Consider the following 23,831-nt stretch of genomic DNA (forward strand, 5'->3'; position numbering starts at 1 on the left):
AGGGACCGTGGCTGCTCGGGGGCCCAGGCGTCTCCTCCAGTGAGAGGAGGAAGGTCTGCGTCTACTGGGGCTTGGTTCCTGCCTTCCCAGCAGCTGGGAGAGAAGGGATCAAGCTAAGGGCTGCGCTGAGATTTCCTGATGTTGCACCCTATAAGCCAAACTGGGCTGGAGTGAGGAGGGGGCAGTTTTCTCTCTAAATGTAGCATTGAATTTGGCCCTGGTCCCTTCAGACGCCCTGTCCATCCATCTCCTAGCTCAGCCTCCTGGACAGTGGGACCCGCTTCCTTAGCCCAGCGTTCCCTTCCTTAAACTCAATACCTCAGCCAGGGGCCAAGACACAGAACTTGAATAGAGGTCCTGCCCTCCCCCCAACCCCAGTGCATCCTCGCCCAGTCTGGCTGCCATCAGTATTGTCCCTGGAGGACTGGACAGGCTTCGTTTACACAGTACAGGGCCTCCCCCCGGGGTGGGGTGGGGGAGTCCCCTCCGTCTCCTTCCCCCACCCGTGCTTGCTTTATTCATAATCTTACACCCTTTTCAGTTGTGTCCCCCACAGGTCTGGCCACCCTTGCTGGGGTGGGCTGAGGGGAGAGTAGGGACATCCCAGGGACTCCCCGCTCCCTCGCAGACACCCTTCACCATACCTCATGCTGGTTTCCCGAAGCCTGGGGTGTTCATCCCAGTCCTTACTCTTTTTGTCTGGCTCCCTTTCCCTCCCACCCCTCCTCTCTGTGTCTTGCTTCCCCCAACCCTCAGTTCCTAAACCATTTCAAAGCTTCCAAATGACCATTATTGGTGAGAAAGAGTGTGCAGCTTTTAGTTTTAATCTTTATTTTCTAAGCCAAAGGGCCTTGCAATGCCCCTCTTGCCCACCTCCCTGCGCACCCTGTCCTCCCCTAGACGACAATCAACGTGACCTCTCTTAAGGGCTGCAGCCCCCACCCTGCCCCCGTCCTGCTGGTTCTGCAGAGCTTGCCCCTGACTTCACTTCTCTCTCCTCCTTCCTGTTCCACCCCCACCCCCTCATTTTGGTGCTGGGAATTAGGTGGCGGGGGGGGGGCAGGGGGCGCAGGGAGATGGGTCCTCTGGAGAAGACTCTCGGGATTGCAGTCGTGTTCTCCTTCATCAGTGTCTGGTGACGACAGGAAGACGCGAGTGTTTGTCAGGAGCCCCTTGGTTTTGCTAGATGAGATTTCTGGTGACTGCCTGGTCCCTGCAGTGCCTTTGGCACACCATCAGCAGTGCTGGGGCAGGCCATGGGGCGTCCTCTGTCCTCCTCGTGTGGCTGTGAGGAGGCCGGGAGGCCGGGCAGCCTCCTCCCTTATGCCAAAGGAAATCCCACACCCCACCCCAGGCTCCCCAGCCCCTAGTGTCTTTTGAAGCATTTTGACCATTCTCATGGCCACTGCATATTTATTTTAATGTTAAGTTTTTGATTTTTGTTTTAAACCTCTTTGACATAAACGGGTGCGGAGAAATCAACCAGGCAGAATGCCCCCCCCAATCTTAAGGAGGTAGGGCGGGGAGGAATCTTCTCCTTCCCTTCGCCCTCCCTCTCCCTGTCCCCCTCTCCCCACCGCAGCTCTAAAGCACTTGCTTCAAGTAATAAGCACTTTTGAGAAAAGGCCTATTTTAAGTGAGGACCCTGGGAGCCGCCCCAGGTCCCAGCAAAGGGGACAGAGCGAGGGCTACGTAGGAGACAGGGAAACAGATGTGTGAATCAGAGGGCGAAATGGAAAGAGCCAGTTTTTAGTTTCTGATTTTTGGGGAGATGTTTCTGATTGGGCGGTGGCTTTGGTAGGGTTGTGTACTATCCTTCAGAAAAACAAATGGCACAAACTGTGGGTCCCTGGATGGACCAACAGACCCGGGTCACTGCCACTGTCCAGCCGAGACTGATGGGCCACCTCCCCCGCCCCGTGGCCCCCTGAGCCATAGGACTGCTGAAAACCACTGAATGTACAGCCCAGGTTGGGGTGGGGAGCAGCCCCTGGGGGAGGGGGCTTCTCCTTTCGTTTGGTGCTGTGGGGGGTGGGAGAGATGAGACGGAGGGACTGCCACCCCACTTCGACATGTGTTCCTTGGGGTGGAGGGGCTGAGGAGGGCCTGCCTCCCTCTCCAACCCCAGCCATGGCCCCTCTTCCTTCCTCACCCCTATCCGTTTTGACTGTAAGTCCAGCTCACCTTTGCCTTCAATATGTAACCAAAGGAAAACTCAATACTGTTTCCACCGCTGTCTGCCCACCCGAGCACCTTCTTACTCCCCGGACCTAGGAGGGGAGAAGAGGCGGGGTGGGGCGGGAGGCGTGGGGCCAGAGTGAACGGTTCTGCAGCTGTGTACCCCCCCAAACCTCCGTTGGGGTCTTGGGAGGGGGCATTGGGGCCAGACTGGAGGCACTGGGAGCAGGCACGCTCGGGATCTTGTGTATGTGAGTGTGACTTGGTCTGAGTGGCTCTGGGGACTGTGCTCCGGAGGGTGGCCCCTTCCTCCTTCCCTCTCTGCCATTTCTCACCCTCTCCCCACACCCAGTGTTCATTCCCCCACCTCCCCTTCCTGCCGCAAAGGAAAATAGCCTTACAGACCCTAGCCCAGAACCCCTCCTCTCGGGGCAAACCAGTACGGGGCCCCAACCCACCTAGTTTGAACCCTACCTTTGAAGGAGGGATAAGGAGTAAAGCAGCCCCTTCCCATCTAATTGTGGCTCCAGCCCTCAGCCTTGACCCAGATCGGGCAAGAGCTGAGGGGAGGGATCTTTGAGGACCAAGCCCAGTGGTCTGGGAAGAGGGAGGTAGAGAGGGAAGGGTCTGACTTGGGGACCCCCTCCTGCCGACCCAACCCCTAGAGAAGCGACCAAATCCCAGAGATGGGAGGAAGCTGGGGTGGGGAGGGTCTGCTCTATGAATTACTTGAAGGTACTGACTGAGGCTGCTGTTGCCCACTTGGGTGTGAGGGGGACACTGTCACTGCGTTTGGGAGGGCCGAGGGTGGCGGGGTTGAGAGGGTCTGCCCTGGGCCCTCGCTCACTCCCGCCAGGCCCTTTCCCTGGGGAGCCTGGCTTCGCCCCTCCCACCTCCATCCCTCACTCTGGGCACCCTCTCCAATTGCACTAAAGTAGCTGTGTGCCAGTGTTACCCCACACCAGGGCGGGGTCTCTGCTTCCAGTCCTTTCTCCCCTACCCCGCCTCTGCTCCTGTCCCAGACAATCTCCTTGTTCCTCTGTATTCCTGGGTAGCTCAGCTTTGTGTGTGTGTGTTTTGGGGGGTGGGGTGGGTTCTGGCTGGAGTGGGTTTGCTAGGGGTTTGGGAAGGGCTAGGGGAAAGATGGCGGATGAAATCTCCTGCCCCCTTCCTCAACTCCCGGCCACATAAGCCTGGGAGGGAGGGTGCCTACTCTCGCTGCCGCGTGTCTTGCAGATGTGCCAAAATGGGGGTGGGTGGGGGGGAGGGTGCCTGGCAGAGCAGCCCCCAGGGTGGCTCTCTCAAAGCAATACAGTTCCTCCTGCCTGGGGGACGGCAAGACAGGGGAGAGGGTTGGGTTGGGGACCTGGGGGTTCCCTGTGTACAGCTGTGTATATTCAGGGGTGTTCTCCGTCTGGTACCCGCTGTGGGCGTCTCTGTGTGTGTGAACCTCCCCTTCCCCGTGCCCTGCATGACCTGTGATGCTGCAGACACCACCATCCTGTGTGCAGGGGTGTGTTGGGGGCACCGAGGGGCACGCCCCATGTCCTGTTGCGCCCGCCGCCCTGTGACCCATGTACTCGGTTGTAGGAAGTAAAGAGAACTGAGCACAATTCACTGGATTCTAGTTGAATCTTTCTCTAAGCAATGTTCCCCGCCTGCCCTTCTTCCTGTCCTGGATTCACCTGTGGTGCTAGCATTGGGGTCGGGGGTGGGGGGCGGGGTGTTAAATGCTGGTGGGCAGCAATAAAGGGCAGCCCTGCCCGGATGCCTGCATCCCCAGGGTGCTGAGGGCAGCAGGGAGAAGTGGGGACCTTGGTGCATCGTCCCGACCCAACTCGCCCCTTCCTCTCTGGGCTGAAGCACAAAGCTCTCCCCCGCAGACCAGATCCAAGCGTCCTGCACCCTCCAGGCCCTCCCTCCCCCTACCTGCTTTGAGCCCTCCTCCTGCCACATCCCTGTTTTCTATGCTGTTTTGGTGCAAGTACAACTGTCGTAGTCATGGCTTGGGGATGGGTTCTGTTTATTAAAATCCTATTGATCCTACTGGCCCTGTGTCCCGCCTCCATTCCTCTGGCCGGGGGGAAGGCAGGGCAGCCTGGATGCCTTTCCACCAGCCCCCCTCAGTCATCAGAGACAAGGGGCCACAACTGCTCCTCCAGCAGGGCTATGGTGAGCATGAGGGCACCCCCCAGCAGCAGCCCCAACCCCTGCAGCAGCACGTGGAGCGGGGGGAGAGGCTCAGGAGGACGAAGCAGGGCTGGGAGCTGAAAGGAAAGAACATCAGGGGGTCAGAAAAGCCCCCTGCTTCCCACCCCCGCCCCCCCCACCCCACCCCTGCCAACCCTGTGCTAGCTCTTCCACACTCCCGCATCTCAGATGCTGGTGAGGCAGTGGTTCCCCCCAACCCCGACCCTGCCACCCTTCTGGTGGCTCCCAGTGGAGGCAGAGGGGCTGAGACTCCCCTCTCCACACCTGCCCGCTTCCCTTGGTTTCTCTGCACCCCCCACCCCTCACCATGTCCACAAGGGCCACATAGAGGAAGACCCCGGCAGTGACCCCAAACACCCAGGGAGTGAGGGGGACAGGGCCCAGGCTGAGCCCCACCCCCAGGGCTGCACCCCCCAGCCCCAGGACTCCAGACACCAGGCTCAGCAGGAGCAGCTGCCGGAAGGGCAGCCCAGCCTGGAGCAGCATGGCGAAGTCACCTGTGCAGAGAGGGGACAGGGCAGCAGGGAGTTAAGCCCGGGCCACCCCTCACCCATGTCACCCCCCAGCCTCCATGTTCCACTGCTTTCTAGAGTCAACCTCACTCCACTCCGGCCATTCCTACCCAGTTCGTGGGGCAGCTCGTGGCAGAAAACTGCTACAGTGGTGCTGAGGCCACTGGAGAAGCCATCAGAGAAGGCAGCCCCTGGGTGGGCAAGATGGGAGGTGGATAGTCTGGAAGAGGGGTCTTCCCAGAGGCAGTAGCACAGGGGCCCAGAGCTCCGCGCCCCCACCTTCCTGGTAGCCCTCTCCCAGCCCCACCCAGTAACTAGAGGCCCACCCTCTCCCTGACCTCCCACCCTCCATCCCCTTTCCCACACACCTATGGCCAGCCCATCAGTGAGGTTGTGCAGACCGTCTCCCAGGAGGACCATCCACGTGATGTTGGTGCCACCACCACCCTCGTACCCGTGACTGTGGCCTTGGTGCCCAGGAGGGGCTGGGACTGCTGGGGGCTGGCTGTCCTGCTCCCTTGGGCTCTGAGCCCCTGGCTCTGCAGGAAGGACAAGAGCCATGTTGGCGGCTGCAAGTGAGCTGGGAGCCAGGGCCCGCTCCTCATGTTCTCTGGTCACCTGGAGCTGCCTGCAGTGGCTGAAGGGCCACCCCACTGCCATCCTCCAGGTCTAGGTGTGGAGTTCTGAGGTCCTTTCTTTTCTGCCCGCAGCATCTCTGAAATGGGAGGGCATCCTTCCTGATGGAGGAAGCAGCAGAGCCAGGGGGCAGGGAGAGCCCGGGCTGCCGGCTGCGAAAATGACACTGGTTCCACCTCTGGCACTTGGGGATGTTCCCTGGCCTCTGCTCTCTTCCCAGGTTGGCACCCCTCTGTTTCTCGTTGCCCCAAACTCAGGAGAGGAGCCCGTTTGGCCAGAAGTCCTGGGTCTGTGCTGAGGAGCCCAAACCCGCTCCCTGCTGGCCATCAGGCCCCGCACAGTCAGGCAGACGTCAGAGCCAGGAGCGCTCGGCCCCTCACCTCCTGGCTCCAGTGGCCAGTTCTCGGCTAGGACTCTGGGCTCGGCAGGAAGAGGACATCAGGGTGTCACTCACTGGCTTGCGCCCTCGACGCCGCAAGAGCCCTAGCACATTCTCCAGGATGAAGAGCAGGAAGAGACCTCCAAGCACCGAAAGTCCTGGGCCCAGGTCCTCCTCTGGCTGCCCACCAGCTCCAGTGTGCTGCCCTCCTTGTGCCTGATGGAGAGGCGGTCAAGGGCAGACTCCAAAAGCCCCCTGCGCCCGACAACACCCCTCTCCTGAGGTGGTGGAGGGGGCTGGCAAGCCTTCACCCACACTCCCTACCAGAAGGCAAATGTGGGCTGAGGCTGGGGTGGAGAGAGGATGTCCTGTGACTGCGGACACGGGCAGGGGGCAGGGAAGGGGCTTCACGTACGTGCGGCAGCAGGTGCAGCAGCGCATCCCCACAAAGAGTGCCCACAGCCACGGCCCCCAGGAAGCCCAGCAGGGGCCGCAGCAGACGAGGTCCCAGGAGCCGCAGCAGCAGCAGGGAGAGGGGCGCAGGCAGGCTGAGCAGCAGGACTGCCAGGGTGCTATGAATCAGGGCTGCACAAAATCAGGGGCTGGAGTCAGGCGGAGCTGGAGGGACACCTTAAAGGTGGGATGGGGCAGAGAAATGCTGCAAGGGGAGGCAGGACCCCAGTGAAATGAACCCCCTTCCTTGGCTTGAGACCCACTTCCCCCAGCATTCACGTGTCCCACCCCCAACTCCCGCTCTCACCCACTGACCAGATAGTAGATCCCCTGAGGGGGTCGGAGCTGGGGCCCGGATGCAGACACGGCTGTCAATCTGATAAAGCAGGGCTGGACACAGCAGAGCAAACTGACGAGGAGTGAGAGGAGCAGCAGGGCTCAAGCCAAAATTGACCAGCAGCTGGGAGCCATTCAGACACTGGGGAGGTAGAATTGGAGGTTAGGCACCAGGGAATTGCTGAGACCTGTGACTCAGATCTTAAATGTCGGCCCTTCCATTGCATGAACTCCTGGGTCTCTTCCAGGGTCCCCTTCACTCACATTGCCAGGTGCATCAGGGACTCAGGACAGTTATAATCAGCATTTAATTATCAGTAAATATTCAAACCAAAGCTAATAATTCAATTCAGTGCAAATTGGGTGCTAGTGAGCACTGCCACCATCTCCCTCCCTCTGGAGCTCTGGTGTCTCATTAATTTGGTGATGATGGTCAGATAACTAGAGCCCTCCCTTCCAGAATCTTAGAAGGGAGAAGAACCCTAAAATGCCATGCAAACCTCCTCTCAACAGCCCTGACACTTATTCCACCAGCCTTGGATCGAGTGCTTCCCATGATGGGGCGCTCAGCCTCACCAGGTCTGTTTCAGGGCTGGGTTTGGCTGCCCTCCGGTGTACATGGAACATGTTCACTGACTTTCTAGGTGATGATAGCCATCTACCCGCTGCAAGCCTCCTCTCCAGGTAACCAGCCCCAGATCCCACCCTGGGCTGCTCCTCTGGATTCTCTGCTTTGCCAAGTGTGGCCCCTAAACCCAGTCTTAGAGCTTGGGCCATGGGTTTACCTACTGTGAGCACAGGGGAACATATTTCTCTACTGGAATAATGTACCCTAAGATCACACCTGGAATTTTTTTAAGTAGCCATTTTAAATTACTGACTCTTCAAACATTTCAGACCATCTAAATCCCGTGGCTCCTATTCCCTTGAGGGATCATCACTCACATCCTCATTCAGATGGTCAGCCAGTGAATGGTCCAGCAGCAGAAGCCTGTGAAAGAGGCCCAGGCCCGAGGGGCCTGGCCCATGGGGTGGTCCTGGGGCCTCTGTCTCCGCCAGGTCACCCCACCCCGAGGGGTCCAGAGGCAGCCCTGTCCAGACATCCACACTCAGCTCGGGGTCCTGTGGCCTAGAGTGGATGGGATGGCAAGTCAGGCTCCCTTGTGTTCTCTTACAAAGGGGCCTTGAAAGGATACAACAAATCAGGGTCTGGAAAACGTGTAACTCCAGGAATCTAATGTTAGGAAGGCAGAGCTAGGCAGCCAGAGGAGACTTTTCTCAGTAGGGAAGAGCTGGGGTGTGACACTTTAGGTGGGGGGAGATGGGTTAGTACCTGTGTGTGGAATTGTCTCCCGCTGGGGGCGCACCCCGACCAGCAGGAGGCCCGTGGTGTCCCAGGCGAAGGGCCTGAACTCGGCCTAGTCCCAGGCTGTGGAGGAGCCTGGCTAGGCCCGCTGCAGTCAGCGTCCCATTTTCCCCATACAGACCAAACAGCTGGGCGAGGTAATGGTTCTGTTCCTGCTCAGCAGGGCCCAGGTAGGGGGCTGAGCCCTCCACCTGGCCCAAGGCCACCCACACACACAGGCCAGCCAGCAGATGACTCATTGGGGGCCCCATCACTGGGGGGACAGGCTTAGAGGCTCTGGTTCCGGCTTCTATTCCCCCTGGTGGAACATCCTGAGGACTGTGCCCTGGAAGAACAAGGAGGAAGGGGCTGGGGCTCCTGCCATGAGCCTGCACTCCTCATACCAACCCCCCAAGCCAATACAGCGGCAGCCCCACTTGCTCACCCTTCCTCTGCTTTGCCTCCTGAGCAGCCTCTTGTTTACCAGTTTCTAGAGCAAGCACTTTTCCTGACCCAGAACAATCCCTTCACCTGATCCAGAGCCGCCCAGCCCCTGTCCCTCCCATGTCCCCCAGAGCCCAACCCTCAACCTCACCCCACCTCTCTTATACTCGCTCAATCCCCAGGACCTCACCCCCACTGGCAGTGTGAGAGCCGTCACCTCAGGTCCCCATGAGGCCTGGCTGTGGGCACTGAGAGGTTCCTGACTTATGGAGGGGAGCCAGGCTCAGTCTCTAGCTGCCCAGGTAAATTGAAGGCCACGTCAGATAGAAAGCCAGGATGGCCAAGCCCCCGCCCCTAGCCCACCTGCCTGGGGGTGGGGCCAGGGGAGGTGCCAAAGTGGGAAGACTCACATCAGAGGAGTTAATGGTTCACTGGTCTCTGGGGTGGGGGTCAAAGGTCAGTCTCGGCTGGGCCCCCGAGTAGGGAGGGGCCACTCTCTTCCCCTGGAAAAGCCACATGGCCAAGGAGAGCCTGGGCCTGGCCTTTTCTTCTAAATAATTTACACACACCCCCAAGCCAGTCGGTACCATCTTAGCCTCTTGCTGTCTAAACTGCCACCCCACCTACCTTACATATGGCATTGGGCTTCATTCAGCTCCAACCCCCATGCCCCATGCCCACATTCCCTGGAAAGTTGGCCCCAGATGTCCCCTAAGCTGGAGAGGAGGGTAAAAAGGCAGATGAGTGCAACACCAGATGCATGGGGAAGAAATTGTTTTTAGCAATTTCTCATTCCAGAAGAGAAAGGGCCAGAACTCAGGGAATCATGACCAAGAAAGGGGACACTCTGGTGGGAGGAGGAAAGGAGCGTCCAGGCCCTCTGCAAATGTCTGACCTGGCTTTAAGTTGGGGAGCACAGTCTGAGCGGGGTGATTGGTCCAGGGGGTCGAGGTTGGCATTACCTGACAGCAGCAAACAGGGACACCCAGAGGAAGGGGGACGCCGTCTTCTTGGTTCCAGCTGTGGGGGGTAGGCAGGCGGGTGGACAAGGGTCACCGGTAGGGAGGGGGCGGGGGAGGGGCACTACCTTAAAGGGGCAGGCGCTGCCTCTCCCCTCCACCTCCTAGGGACACCCCACCTTTCGGAAGGCCCAGCTGCCGATCTCTTCATTTTCCCATGGAAAGCAAAGGAGTCCAGTACAGAGTGGTAACATTTATTAGGAGATTCAATTAGACTTCCACATCACACACTCAAGAAACAGACTAACCGTCGTTTCTAAGCAGGAAGGAGGGGAGGCAGAGGGCCCCGAACCCCAGGAGACAGGCAGCTTCAGCTGGACAAGGAGGGGAGAATGGGCTGAGGGTGGAGAAAAGCCACTGCTCACCCACCCTCCAGTGAAGTTTAGTGGCTAAAACACATCCACCCCCTGGCCCCCCAGAGACGGCAGCCCAGGAGAAAGCTGTGTTCTCTAGCAGATGTCTGGCTTATGGCTGGTGGCGGGAAGGGGAAAGTATCGCTATCTCTTGCTGCTCCTCCGGGTTTCTTTGCCGTTACTGACGGGGTTGTTGGAGGGGCCGGGGGGGCCGGCAGCTGTGTGGTTGGGCTGGCTTCGGGTAATTCGGGTGCTGGGGGGGTGGGAGGGAGTGTGAGGCGGGTGCGGGCCACCACCAGAACCTGGTGGGGCGCTCAGTCCATTCCCGTTCTGGCTCTCAGAGGCTAGTTGTGGGAGAAAGAGGAGAAACACAGGAATCAGAAAACTAAGGCAGGCAGGCATCCATCCCCAAGACCTCCCTGCAGCTCCAGCAGACAGAACAGTCTTTACCAAGTACAACTGCACATTTAAGGCTGTGTGACCAAGTGCAAAGAATGTGAGTTTTAGGAAGGGGCCCCAGAGAAGACGCAATCATTGTGACAGTTGCTACATGAACCATTGTATATTTTCTTCTTTTTTTTTGTATATTTTCTTTAAAAAAAAAATGGCTGCACCTCACAGCTTGTGGTATCTTACTTAGTTCCCTGACCAGGGATTGAACCTGGGCCCTCAGCAGTGAGAGCAAGGAGTCCTAACCAGTGGACTGCCAGGGAATTCCTATTTTTTCTTTTTTATTCATCTCTATCATTAGGAGTCACACCTAGCTGTTTAGTTCTAGGCTCAAGGACCACCAACAAAATAGCTCTTGACCAAAACTGACTGTAAAACTGGAGAATCACTGGGAAGGGAAGTTTGTGTTAAAGTGTAAGAAGGATCTTGAAGAAAAAAGTGTGGTGTGTATCACAATGAATCACATTCACTTGAGAAAATATAAACAAGAATAAGCAAAAACAAAAAACAAAAAAACTATTATACATACTCACACCCCCAAAATAATAGACAACACTTTTGTGTATATTTTTAGTGTTTAATCCTTGAACTACCTTAGCTGTGAAAACCACCATCACCACACTTACCACAGTGTATTATTAACATAACCATCATCTGTGGGACTATTTCCTGCATGGACTTCGAGCTCCTAAAGACAAGTGCTGTGTTTTTTCCCTTGTATTCCTCATCTATAAATGCTTGTTAAATGAAGATAGATGCCTGCCTCTCATATACACAAGGCACCATGAACTCTAACCATACCCCTGCTGATCCATCAAAGATATCTGCAGCCAAAACTGAAGAATAAAGCTCCTTCCTTAATTCACAGAAATAATTAGGAGAGTATGTAGAAAGTAACTGTTTTGATGCCATACATTTTTTTCTTTAAAACCTTCTGTACCTATTAGCAGAGGACAAAGCAAATAAACATATAGCAAATGAATACGAGGGGGCAAACAGGCTTAAATGTATCTTATTTAAAATATTTTTGTAAATGATGGAGTTATAGAGACCAGAGAATATGTAACTGTCATATTTTCAGTTGGAAATATGGATGCTTACTTTTTATGGTGGAATTAAATGTTGTTATTTCATGGTGTTTCCAAAAAAAACACCATGACCTCGAGTGGTTCTAATGCAGGTTAGGAAACCATGGTAACTGAGGATGCAGACACAGACTGAGGAATGCCAGAGGCAGCCCAAAGCCTAGTGTCACGGGAGAAACGCAAGGTGTGGACCCAAGGCAAGAGAGCCAAACATCCAGGAGAGGAGCGTCAGCTGGGAGATGACCCAGGAGAAAAGAACAGTAAAAAAACAGGTTTCTAAGGAAAAGCCAAGGGAAGAAGAGAGTGATGTTGGTGAGTGATTCTCATTAAAAGTTGATGATCTACAGGAAGGCAAATTCTCAAGAGACCAAAAGCAAGGGCTTCTGAGTTGGAAGAACCATAATCCTGAGGGCCAAGGCCTAGGAGCGGGGCCTTAAATTTCAAGAGTGGCAACCCTAAACAGAAACTATGGGCTTAAAGTGGTGCCGTATGGACTCCATGTGGAGTCATATAAGTAACAGTGTATCAGAACTGATACTGAATCAGAATAGGCAAGGGTGGAAAATGCCAAGTTTCTGCCAAAGGAGAAGCAGAGAGGAATGAGCTAGAAAGAAAGAGGGCAGTCTGCAGAGAAACTGCTCTCATTTTTGGTTCTGAGTGTTAGTGGCAAAAGGGAGCTCTATCAGTCAGTGATAGAAACATATCCCCAAATGTTTTCACCTGAGGGACTTGCAAAAGAACTGGGAGAGGGACTTCCCTGGTGGTCCAGTGGTTAAGAATTCGCCTGCCAATGCAGGGGATGTAGGTTTGATTCCTGGTCATGGTACTAACATCTCACATGCTGTGGGGGCAACTGAGCCCACGCACCACAAGGAAGATCCTGTGTGATGCAACTAAGATCTGACACAACCAAGTAAATAAATATACAAACATTTATTAAAAAAAAAAAAGAACTGGGGAGGAAAAGGCTATAATCACAGAAAAGAGATTTGAAAAAGGGATGAAGGCAATGTATCTCTCCAGGCTGGGGAGATTAGGGAAACTAGGAGGACTAGTGAATGGAAGAGAACACGTTTACCTGGAGAAGTAGCAGGGGGTCCAGTGGGAGGCTGGGGAGCTGCAGGGCCACTGTCGTTCTGCACCTGAATGCACAGATGACATATGCAGACCTTACTCTCTGCCAGGCTTCTTGGCCTGACCTGCCCTCCTTCCCCACATCACAGTCATGGGACCCACCGTCTTGTTGGGTGCCTGCTGGGCGCTGTATTCGGGGTTTGGCTCACTGAAGTTAGGAACCTCAGAATAAACCATACAGAATCTGCAAGGGGAGAAAGCAGCAAAGCCTCAGACCCATCCCCTGGAAACCTCAGAAAGGTCCAGGCTCCGAACATGGAATGCACACCCTCACGCTGCCTCCTGCAAAACACAAACTGCTTTCCTTCGCCTGTGCTTCTACCTTCCCAAGATAGCACTTACTCTCCAATCTTCTGAAGATCACCCCCACGGCCAGTGTACAATGTCAGACAACCTTTGAACACTGACGCGTACCTGTGGGGGCAAAAAAGCAGGATTCAGAGTTACAGAGAAGGCCCTTGAATAACCAGAAGTCATCTGATGGCTTACCCTTTGGTGAGCCGGATAATATCCCCAGGCTGGATCAGGTTGCCCACGTCATCCCAGACAGAGATATTGATGCTGCCAGTTTTGTCCGCCACTTTGCAGGTCCGAACCTCGTGCCCGTCCTTTGTCTTGGTCACTCGGCCTGGAGGAAATAGACCAATGGGTGGGGGTGGTCAAATAAATAGGGGTGGTGATGATCAGAGGGATGAAGTCTAGATATTGGCGGAGTGAGGTGTACAAACAGGGCAAAGCCAAATCCCTGGGGCAGGGAGGAGCCAGCACCATGGAGAGGGCCCTGAGTGGGAAAAGGCCCGGAGGCACTGGAGGCTTGGATCTGGCAAGAGTTCCCTCCATCTACCCTACACTCGACTACAACTCTCCGGGCGGGGGCTAGGAGAGAGATTGGACGTAAGCAGTGTCTTGGGGTGCGCCCTGCCATTCTGGGTGCCAGTTAAGAATGGTTCTCCCCAACCCCGAGAGCCTACGCAGGGGGCCCGCCGCCCCAGCAGAGCCACCTGTCTCCAGCACAATGAAGATGAGGTTCAGATTCTTGAGCCCGGGCTTGATATCCTTCACGAAGGTCTCCGTCGTCATGCTGCCCAAGCCTCAGCACCCCACTAGAAGGGGGGAAAGGGGATGAAGGTTCAATGCATGGACCTTCCCATGTCCACTTCGCAAGGCCTATCTACCACACTAGGCTGGTCAGGCAGCCCTAAACCATCTAACTCTTCTGAAAGGGTAGAAACGAACTTCCCCGTGGGCCTCCAACTTCAAGATCAGAATTTGGGTCTCTGGATAGGCTGCTTCGGGGCTGGAAGTCCCCCCTCCCCCGATGCTCTTTCAGTCTCAAGTCCCGAAGTGGGGAAGCCGACGGAAACCGGGGCAGAGAACCTGATGCAGAGCCAAGGAATGGAATCTCACTCGCCACACCTTCCCGAACCCTCATCTGGACAATCCGGGACTCAGTCCATCCTCTCCCCCAGCTCACAGCCTACCACCCACCCAGCCAGCCCGCCGGACTGTGCACGCCGCCGAGTCGCCCGCAGGGGGAGCCAAAGGTCCCCAGGCCGCCGGATGCGGACCAATGGACCGCAGGAGTAAGAACATTCCCGGAAGTTTTCCCCGGCCGGCCTCCTCTAGCCAATCAGCACTGCCCCGGCTCGGCCCCTGCGTCCCGCCGCGGGTCCCCACCCGGCCAATGGGGATTCGAGATTCACGCGCCGCGAAAGGGGTGGGATTTTAGGTATTAAAGGAGCTTCAGAGGGTTGACTGCGCAAAGAATAACGAAGACCACCAGGGGGAGCCTCAGGTCCCAATTTTCCTCCACTTGACTAGGCGCTGCTAAGTCGCTTCAGTCGTGTCCGACTCTGTGCGACCCCATAGACTGAAGCCCACCAGGCTCCCCCGTCCCTGGGATTCTCCAGGCAAGAACACTGGAGTGGGTTGCCATTTCTAGGCGCAAGAACTAAGATTTTCTTTCTCCAAGATTTTCTCCTAGTCGTGAGACAGTGGAAATAGGACCAAAGGTTTTTTGGAATCCAGTGGACAAAAGCATAAAAACAAGCTCATCACTTCACTTTTTTACTCGACAGTTCTTAAATATGTGATTCCATTTTGCAGACGAGAAAAGGCAGTGTCTCAGTTCAATTCAGTCGCTCAGTCGTGTCCGACTCTTTGCGACCCCCTGAATCGCAATACGCCAGGCCTCCCCTAGCACATGTTAAAAGCAGTATCTAGCACACAACAGGCAGTTTCCTCCTCTTCTCCAACTGCTCTAACCCTCATCTTTATTTCTGATTTGGGGCCCTCAAGTTTAATGCAGTAACCAGCTTGGTCAAGATCTCTGGAAAAAGTAGCATTCACACCAGAGACAGACAATTGGCAGCCTCACTCCTTACCCCTTGGAAATAATGGAATCTGGGGCTCAGAGAGCCCCAGTTCCTCTCACAGTCCGAAAGGCAACTGTTCCTGAAGTACTCAATCCCTAGACCTCAGGATCCTCAGAGGACTAAAAAGAAGAGGCCGGAACCTTTAGTTCCCTTTGAGACTTGATACATAGTCAACAAAATGTAGCCAGCTCTGTAGTATTGCGTATAAACCAATTATATATATAAACAATGTACATACATGTGCGTTACCATTTGCCTAGCGAACATCGGTAAAAAATACTGCTTATTATCAGATTAGCCTAAGAGGCCATGCAATTGTAATACCTTGGTTTGCTTAATCAATCCCTTACCTTCTTCTAGAGGGCTTTAGGCTCCACCTTGACTTTCCTCGGAGCTCAGGTTCTCTCCCACCCACACCCCCAGCCACGGTGTTGTACCTTAAGGAAAGCAAACCACAACCCGGGAAGAGGGACATTTTTATCTCCCTTCTGTCCCCTGATGTGTTTCAGGCAACTATACGAGTGCTCCGAAGGCCGACGTAAATACGGCGGGAGTGAGACTGGGAGGGAAGCGGGCAACCATAGATCAAAGTTTTCCGGTCAGACACTCCCCCATTCCCCACCCAGTGGTCGCCTCGTTGACTACATATCCACTCCCATGACTATGAGTCATAAGATCAGGAGGCTCCGGGATGCTGACCACGGCTCTGGAAACGGGAGAGGGGCCGGGGAGACGGCAGGTCACTGCAGGCCAGCCTACTAGCGACGATCTCGCACCAAGTCGCATCAGCTTTAGAGCACGAACACGTGCACCCCTCCAAAGCGAAGTCTCGCGCTCCTGGAGAATCGGCCTCCTGCTCAGCCCCTGATGTTCACGCTGGGAAGAACATAGAGTCCTCCCTACCAAATGGCTATCTAGTTCTCCCTGGAACCATAAAGACTTCCGGTCTAGAGCGGAGGCCTGGCTAGCCTTCACTCTCCTCGTTGGCTGCTCGTGGTTTCTAGACCAGGACGGAGTTAAACAAAGAGGCGGAGTTTGGTGACGGGCTTCCGCCGGGTTGCGTAGCAGCGGTGGGCGGGGCAAAGGTTCCGTCCCACACGGCGGAGAGTGGTCGGAACCCTCTCACGTCTTCTTCCCCTTCCCCTTCCCCTCCCAGAAAAGGCTGGGACCCGGCACCCGAGCTATCTCTCGGCCGCTGCGGGTACAGAGAGTCCAGACCGCTTCCAGGGCGGTGCGTACGGCGCCTGCGCGCGATCCCACTTAAAGAAGGGTGTGGGAGGGAGGGGGCGATGTCCCAGGGGGGATTGAGGCGGGGGTTCGAGATATTGGAGGTCAGGAGAAGGGATGAGAGTAGAGATGAAAAATGGAGGAAGGGAGCAGCAGTAGGGAGGAGTCCAGAGGTGATAAAGGGGCGCTGGTGGGTGGGTTGTTGGGGTGATCCATTGGAATGGGGGAGCCTTAAAAAGTGCAGGAGGGGGCCTGGGCTGGCTGGAGGACAGGGAGGAGAGGACTTGAGGGAACAGCGTGGTGTTTAAATAGGCAATGATTGACAGGCCGGGAGCGGAGGAAGGGAACATTCTGAGGGCCAGCCTGGGTAGGGGCCGCGGAACCTGAACCCCCGCCCTCGAAGCGCCATAGCTTGGCTCCTCTCCCATGCCTTGTCTTTGGCAGCCTTGTCTTCCTCCTCCATTCCTTCCCCTCTCTCCCTCCCACCCCTCTATGTAGGAATCTCACATTCCTTACATCCCTGCCCTGGGTTTGCAGCCGGTCCCTCTTCACAGGCTTCACACACCGGAAAGCCTTCTCCAAGCCAGAACGCAGAGGAAATTGAGGACTGGGAAGGAGGGAGCTGGAGAAGGAGCAGAAAGCTGAGAGGGGTGAGAGTGTTTCGCTTGAGGGACTGACAAGGCATCTTCATTCAGAAACTGACTTCTTTCCATCTAGTAGCAAATGCAGCTGTTAATGAGACCACTAAACCACTGTTCTTGGGGACTGGACTGTGATAAAGTCTAATCCCTTCCTGTACAGGTGGTTTTAGTCTGACAGTAGAGCAAGAAGCTGATATTGTTGCAGGCTGCTAGTTTTCCCCAGATAGGGATGGTAGGGAATCTGAGTGATGCAATAATGTTACTGCCCTGTGTGTCCAGCTGACTTTGTGTCTACACCTGGATAGAAAAGAACAAGCTTCTTTCAAGTATTTCCTCATGGACCCTCAGAACTCTAAATTTATTTTGCATTCTATTGCTACAAATACCTCATGGTGTTTGTACGAATAGTGGTATGAATAGCAGTATTCAGTATGCTTTCATATTTATTATGTCATTTGATTTTCCTGGATAATATGTAAGATAGATAAGTCAGTTATCATTTTCCCTGCTTGACAGGTGAAGAAACTGAAAGCTGCAGAAGGGATACATGGCTTGCTACAAGTCATACAGCTGGTAGAGCAGGGACCAGAATCCAGGTCTCCTGACTCCAGGTGCCCCTTTGTGTTGAAAAATCCTGTTTTGTTCTGGTCAAGACAGCTGTGAGGGGGGATATTTTTTCCCAGGATGGACAACTGGTAGTCTGGAACTTGTCTCTAAGAGACTGAACATAGCACTGATTCCTGGAAGCTTTTCTTGAGGTTCGGGGTGGACGCCAGGCTGTTGGGAAATACAGTATTGTCAAAATGGAAGAAGCATTGTACACTCCTCTGTATTATGGATGGGAGAGACCTATCAACTCCCCACCACTGCCCCCAACTACCTGGCCTTCTACCTTTATCCTCTGATTAGTTTTTAAATACTGCACTAACATGTTATCGGAGAAGGCAGTGGCACCCCACTCCAGTACTCTTGCCTGGAAAATCCCATGGACGGAGGAGCCTGGTGGGCTGCAGTCCATGGGGTCGCACAGACGCAGCAACAGCAGCAGCAGCAGCAACATGTTATGGCTGCTGAGCATAATAAACTAATGAGCCCATGTACCAGACTCAGGATGAGGTGGTCTCTGTTTTATGGATAAAAATTGTCATCCTTCCTAACATAGTCCTTAATATTGATCAATGTGAAGGTGAGGAAAGGAATTTGAGTAGTTTCTGTTCTGCATCTGAAGCTTTGTCTCCCTCTACTTGGTTTCATCCTTTTAGTAATGAGAGTTTGGTCTTCCCAGTTGTCTGTCCTGGAGTAATTTCCTGATTGACTGCCTCTTCATTTTTTTAAAAAAAGCCTGATCTCTTCAGGAATATTTCCGGACTTGAAAGTAGAATTACACCTATACCAATATTCTTGAGTATCTTCTCCTTGTGAAACAGTATTTTCTGAGTGGAGAGTAGGACAGAATTCTTTTTATATGAAATAATTTATGCGAAAGCACTTTGGAAACATTAAAGCACCATACTGTGCATGTAAGGCATCATGGCTCTCTGTGTTACGTAGCCACAGATTTGGATTCTCTGGCATTCTTTGCAATTGTATGCACTGAATAAAAGAATCTTTTCTGTCTCAAACAGCTCCTCTTCCCTGCCTTGCTTCTTGCCCTTTCTGTCCCCACCTCAGCTGTGTTTGAATCACTTGGCCCGGGTGTGTGATTCCTTAGCAGATGACCTCACTCCTTACAGAGTAGCCTGTGTACCTAACCCTGAAACCTGTAGCTCTCAGTGGAGTTGTCTTGTCCTCCTCAACCGACCGTCAGATCCAAGTCTGTCTAGTTTCACTGCCAAGTGCAGGTAGTGCTCCTGACTCACCTTTTTCTTCCTTGTTCCTATTAATAGAGTGCTCCCGATTGTGACATCACATCCATCCCCTTGGCGATGGAGCTTGTTACTAGGAAGGAAGACTCAGTCGGAGAATAGCCAACAAGATGGGTTACTGGGAGCGTCTCCTGAGTGGCACTGAGTGGAGGCATCAGGGGGTCGGAGCCTTGTGAACAGGGAACCTGCCCCCCAACACTTGGAAGGTAAAAAGCATTGATTCAGAACCCCCTTCTGGGCTTCAACCCTCTTCTCTGCTAGTCTGGATTCCTTCTGCTCTTGAAAACCTGATTCTCAAAACTCTTTTATGCATAAACTTTTCTGTGATTAACCCACGTCAGTCTGTTCTTCAATGTACACTTAAGTCTTACATGAACTATTAACTTTCACTTGTTGATAAATTGTTAAATTTTACTATTTTTGTGTGTTTTATAGCCTGCGTACTCACTCGTTGAACTCAAGCCTGCACATTTGTTTGAGGACAAGGATTGTGCTTGCTGTTTCTTTTACATGTCTTTTACACGAAGATTAGATTGGGGGTAGCCACACAAATAGTGATTGGTGCTGATGACCAGGTGGTGGTGGAGGGTGGGGTCCTTGCTGATCTTTGAGGCCTGGGAGGCCTCACTCGAGGTGTTAGAGTTGTTTTTGAAGGATTGTGTGTCCTCTGGATGCTTATTTATTTATTTATTTTTAAAAAATATTTATTTATTTGGGTGCACCGAATCTTAGTTGCAGTATGTGGGATCTAGTCCCCAGACCAGGTATTGAACTCAGGGTCCCTGCATTGGGAGCATGGAGTCTTAGCCACTGGACCACCAAGGAAGTCCCCCTCTGGCTTGTCTTTCAAATTTAACCAATTAAAGTGTGTGCTGAAGAAGCCCGACTTTAAAAATCCCCTGTGCTAAATCTAGTCTGGATCACAGAATTCTGGAATTAAGTGGAACCTTAGAGACAACGAGGAAACTGAGTTCTAAGAGCTCAGTTCTGTAAGAGAGGGAATGACTTCACTCTAAGGATTCTATTGCTTAGATGAAAAAGACCACTTTCTTTCATTTAGAAAGTCAGGAGAGTTGCCTAAAGAGAGCAAGGTCAAACTTGGCTCTCATAAAGCCAGGGCACCTTTTATAATATAATTACCCCTAATTTAGCCTGTTTTTGTACTTATGTAGAACTTGTATTGTCTTGGCTGCTTCGTTTCATGTGGAGTAAAGGGAACTGAGGCCCGGAGAGGTGAAGTCAGTTGCCCAAGGTTACATACTGCGCGGTAATAGAGCTAGAGTGCCACTCAGGTTTCTAGATTGTCAACTCAGTTTTCTTTTTCCACATCTATTTGTTTATTGGGAGACAGGGAGATAAGATGAAATGTTTTAGGGACTCCCGTGAGGCACCCTTCACCAGCTACTTTCTTCACTAGGTTGAAATTCCTGGGAGTCACCTGTTTCATTACAGTGGGGCAGGTTATGGGGCCCTTTGCCTTAATGTCTGGTGACTTGTGGTAATTGGTGCTGGAGAATTCTCAGCCCTCTGTACCTGTATTGTATTCAGGGCATGGATGAGAGAGAAGGAGTAGAAGGAGGTTATAGCACATATGCTTGGATTTTACCAGTATGTTTTTGCCAAGCATTGGTGACAGCATACCCAGTTACTCTAAAATGGGAATGGTCGCACTAACGTTTGTGCATGTGAATGTGCATGGTTTGCACATCGGTACATGGGTTCAAGAAACCCTGAATAAGGGAGGGTAAATGTTCAGGCTCTTTTAGAAACAATCCGTTTTGAATTCCTAGCTCTCTCTGGGAGTAGACCAGTGAAAACAATCGCAACAGTAAGTTACAAGGGTGTAGGGAGTGGCCTAGTAAAGTTCTCAAGTTTTTATTTATTTATTTGAAATTAATTAAGTAGTTTACTTATTATTTTTGGCTGCACTGCGTCTTCGTTCCTGTACGTGGGCTGTCTCCAGTTGTGGGAAGTGGGGCTACTCTAGTTGTGGTGCACAGGCTTCTCCTTGCAGTGGCTTCTCTTGTTGCGGAGCACAGGCTTTGGCCCATGGGCTCAGTGGTTGTCGCATACAAGCTTAGTTGCGCTGAGGCCTGTGGAATTTTCCTGGACCAGGGATCATCAAACCTGTGTCCCCTGCATTACAAGGAGGATTCTCGACCATTGGACCACCAGGGAAGTCGTCACATTTTTATAATAATGCTGACCAGAAAAGTAGAGACATCCCAGTGTAACAGTGAGGAAGTACAGCCTCATAATTACCTGCTTTGGTTCTGGCCTGCTGGGAATGCAGTTTTCAGTTTGGGTTCAGACTGTTCAAATTGGGTAAGTTGGCAGAACTCCTATAAGCCTGAAGGGACACTTCAGTGCTAATTTAGTTCAACTCCCCAACTTACGTGAAACCTTCCAAGGCCTTTTCCTGTTCTACAGCTCAACGAGGAGATCTAGGAAACTGTGCTTCCAGTGGCTGTGGTCACTGGCTGTGATTCTTGTGGTCTCTGTGGTTTCAGTTTTATTAAGGCTTCTGTCACTAGGGCAGTAAGCAATTGAGTTCTTGTGAGGCACCCCCCATGAAATGAGAACCTACCCCTGTGATAGTCCCACAGTAATACTGAGAGTCCTAGAGAGAGAAGGACTAGTCACAGAGTCTAGCCTATCAGCTTGACTGTCTACCCAGGGGCCAGGCGAGACAGGGCAAGGAGCTGGCTTCCAAGGCTGTGTATAACCACTTCCTTCAGCATGTTTCCCATAGACGACACATCGGAAATACCCTAGTCAGAACGAAATCTAAATTTCCCCTTAATTCTTAAGGTCACACTTCTGAAAGAATAGAGTTAGAGGAAGGTGGATAAAACAGGAGCATCTCCAAGCAGATAAAGTGGAGGTTTTGATTCAGAAAGAACAAGGCCCAGCATCTTTGCAGAGTTCTGTAAACCTTGACTTTATGGTGGGAACCTTGTAACTCCTAAGCCTGGCTGGTGGCTTCTTACACCCTCTGACCATCCCTGTACCAACTGAGGCAAGTTCTCTGCTGTTTCTTTTGGGGATGTGGGATCCCATGAGACCCCACTAAGATCAGTTTTCAGAATTTGTAGTCTTCCTTAAGATAGCATTTTATTTTAAATATTTATTTGGCTGTACCAGGTCTCAGTTGTGGCATCCATAATCTTCTAGTTGATCTTTAGTTGTGGCCTGTGAGATCTAGTTCCCCGACCAGGAATCGAACACAGGTCCCCTGCATTGGGAGCATGAAGTCTTAGCCACTGGACCACCAGGGAAGTCCCAGGACTGTTTTGAAATTAAAACACAAGTGAAGCATACTACAGACTCTCATCCTGCTTTGAACATTTCGCCATAGCAACAAGAGAGAGAAGGGTATTGTTTTCATTTTTGCCCCTTGCTCTAAGGTAACTGATTTTTTTAAAATTAAGTCGCAGAAATACATTCTGTAGATCAAAATTATAATCTCAGTAGATTTTTAAAATGTGTACACAATATATTACACTTAAAAAAAGAAGTTTTTATATAAATGGGACCACCACTATATGTACTGTTTTTGCAGCTTGCATTTTTCAGTTTGAGAGGCAGTTTAACATAGCAGTTAAAGGCTTGAGCCCTGGGGCCAGTCTGCCTGGTTTGGGATCTGGCTCCACCACCTGTTAGCTGTGCGATTTTGGGAAAGCTTTTTTTTTTTTTTTTTAATGTTTATGTATTTATTTGGCTGTGCTGTGTCGTAGTTGTGGCACACAGGATCTTTTATTAATAGTTGCGGCATGCAAACTCTTAGTTTTACCATGGTGATCTAGTTTTCTGACCAGGGATCGAACCCCAGCCCACTGCATTGGGAGCAGGAGGTCTTAGCCACTGGACCACCAGAGAGGTCCCTAGAGAAGCTTTTTAACCTTTGTGCATCTCTTTCCCATCTGTAAAAGGTCATGCTGACCTCACAGAGTAACTCATAGTTATTGTAAAAATCAGTTGAGTTAATATGCCAGAAATGCTTAGAATTGTGCCTACGACGTAGAAATACTTAATAAATAATGATTTAATTATTATTTGGTTGTGTAAGTAAAACATCATTGTAAAAAAAGAGGAGGAAAAAACTAATAAAGCAAAACTCTGAGTGAAATTAAAAGTACTAATAACATGCAGAATATAGTCAATATCTTATAACTCTAAATGGAGTAGAACCTTCAGAAATTGTGAATCACTGTATTGTACACGTGTCACTTATACTGAACACCAACTATACTTCAATTTAAAAAGTATGGAGGGAAAAAAGTAAAAGTACTAAGTGTGTGTACTTAGGGGCAGCTTCTCATGTGCTTTTAGATGCTCTCCAGCATAAGTGTGGACACACATAAAATTTTTTAATGAAAATGGCACTGTAGAATATATGCTATGAATAAATGTTATTTTACTTATATAAATAATGAATAAATTTGAATAACCTAAATAAACAAATATTAATAAAAATATCTAAGTCATATTAATGCTACATTGTATCCCATTTTAAGGATGTAAGGAATTCTACTGGATGTTTGTGTCACTTCTGATTTTTTTGTACTATTATAAACAATACTTAGATAAACAACCTGGTATATTGTTTTGCTCACTTGTGTAATTATTTCCTTAGGCTAAGTTATTGAAATTAGGATTGCTAGACGAAAAGTATATATTATTTTAGGATATTGACTGACTCTTTTGTTATGATTCACCTTGATTAACTTTTTCTTGCAAGAGAACATTTTTTCCAGACCTTGCTGTAGTATACAGCATGTTATATATGTGTGTTGTATATGTTACATGATATAAATGACACATATAGTATATGTGACATTGAGTGTTTTGGACATGTTTTTTCATTTAACCTTAATACTTTCACAGTTTAGGATAACTAATAAAAGTATTTCTTTATGTGACTATTGAGTACACACACACAGAAAATCTTTTTCAAAGATTCAAAGGGATAACTGAGGAAATTAAAAATTTCCCCCATTCCTGTTCCTTAATGACCCTTCTTCAGCAGCAGCCACTATTGGCCATTTCTGGAGAGTTTTGTGTATATGAAAGCATATTCATATGCATTCATAATACATATGCACACATATGTATTATATTTTGCCCTTATTTTGGCACATTTCCATATACTATTATATACCTTAGTTTTTTTGTCTTAGCAGTATAT

At 51.4% G+C, this 23,831-nt stretch overlaps 3 protein-coding genes across 18 annotated transcripts in view; 1 reads left to right on the top strand and 2 right to left on the bottom strand.

Moving 5' to 3' along the window:
* Nucleotides 1-4,184: 4,184 nt before the first annotated feature.
* SLC39A5 (solute carrier family 39 member 5) lies at nucleotides 4,185-9,525 on the bottom strand. 7 transcript variants are annotated; one of them, XM_024991628.2, is made up of 12 exons: nucleotides 9,457-9,525; nucleotides 8,905-8,997; nucleotides 8,039-8,396; nucleotides 7,651-7,834; nucleotides 6,685-6,847; nucleotides 6,332-6,501; nucleotides 5,992-6,132; nucleotides 5,520-5,616; nucleotides 5,270-5,440; nucleotides 5,012-5,092; nucleotides 4,696-4,886; nucleotides 4,185-4,445 (listed from the first exon to the last, which is right to left on the bottom strand). In XM_024991628.2, the coding sequence occupies exons 3-12, from the start codon at nucleotides 8,320-8,322 to the stop codon at nucleotides 4,302-4,304; spliced, it is 1,626 nt and encodes a 541-aa protein (XP_024847396.1). In that variant the 5' UTR covers nucleotides 8,323-8,396; nucleotides 8,905-8,997; nucleotides 9,457-9,525; the 3' UTR covers nucleotides 4,185-4,301. The 7 variants fall into 7 exon arrangements, with proteins under 7 accessions (XP_024847396.1, NP_001030274.2, XP_059742291.1 ...); NM_001035102.2 differs by lacking the exon at nucleotides 8,905-8,997 and having other exon boundaries at nucleotides 9,457-9,519; XM_059886308.1 differs by lacking the exon at nucleotides 8,905-8,997 and having other exon boundaries at nucleotides 4,825-4,886; nucleotides 9,457-9,512.
* A 166-nt stretch (nucleotides 9,526-9,691) lies between these two features.
* NABP2 (nucleic acid binding protein 2) lies at nucleotides 9,692-15,837 on the bottom strand. Of its 6 annotated transcripts, NM_001101151.1 has the most exons (8): nucleotides 15,610-15,821; nucleotides 15,261-15,347; nucleotides 13,537-13,638; nucleotides 13,025-13,163; nucleotides 12,878-12,949; nucleotides 12,638-12,719; nucleotides 12,480-12,543; nucleotides 9,694-10,210 (listed from the first exon to the last, which is right to left on the bottom strand). In NM_001101151.1, the coding sequence occupies exons 3-8, from the start codon at nucleotides 13,613-13,615 to the stop codon at nucleotides 10,011-10,013; spliced, it is 636 nt and encodes a 211-aa protein (NP_001094621.1). In that variant the 5' UTR covers nucleotides 13,616-13,638; nucleotides 15,261-15,347; nucleotides 15,610-15,821; the 3' UTR covers nucleotides 9,694-10,010. The 6 variants fall into 6 exon arrangements, with proteins under 6 accessions (XP_005206696.1, XP_005206698.1, XP_005206697.1 ...); XM_005206639.4 differs by lacking the exon at nucleotides 15,261-15,347 and having other exon boundaries at nucleotides 9,692-10,210; nucleotides 15,610-15,837; XM_005206641.4 differs by lacking the exons at nucleotides 15,261-15,347; nucleotides 15,610-15,821 and adding an exon at nucleotides 14,024-15,254 and having other exon boundaries at nucleotides 9,692-10,210.
* Nucleotides 15,838-15,973: 136 nt separating this feature from the next.
* The window catches only part of RNF41 (ring finger protein 41), a 29,522-nt gene continuing 21,664 nt past the window's right edge, over nucleotides 15,974-23,831 (top strand). The window contains exons 1-3 of one of the 5 annotated variants that reach the window (XM_024992148.2): nucleotides 15,974-16,141; nucleotides 16,636-16,787; nucleotides 18,665-18,849. The gene's annotated coding sequence lies outside the window, so the exon portion shown is untranslated. 5 annotated transcript variants of the gene reach the window in all.

Source organism: Bos taurus, chromosome 5 (assembly GCF_002263795.3).
Source record: "Bos taurus isolate L1 Dominette 01449 registration number 42190680 breed Hereford chromosome 5, ARS-UCD2.0, whole genome shotgun sequence".
NCBI lineage: Eukaryota > Metazoa > Chordata > Mammalia > Artiodactyla > Bovidae > Bos > Bos taurus.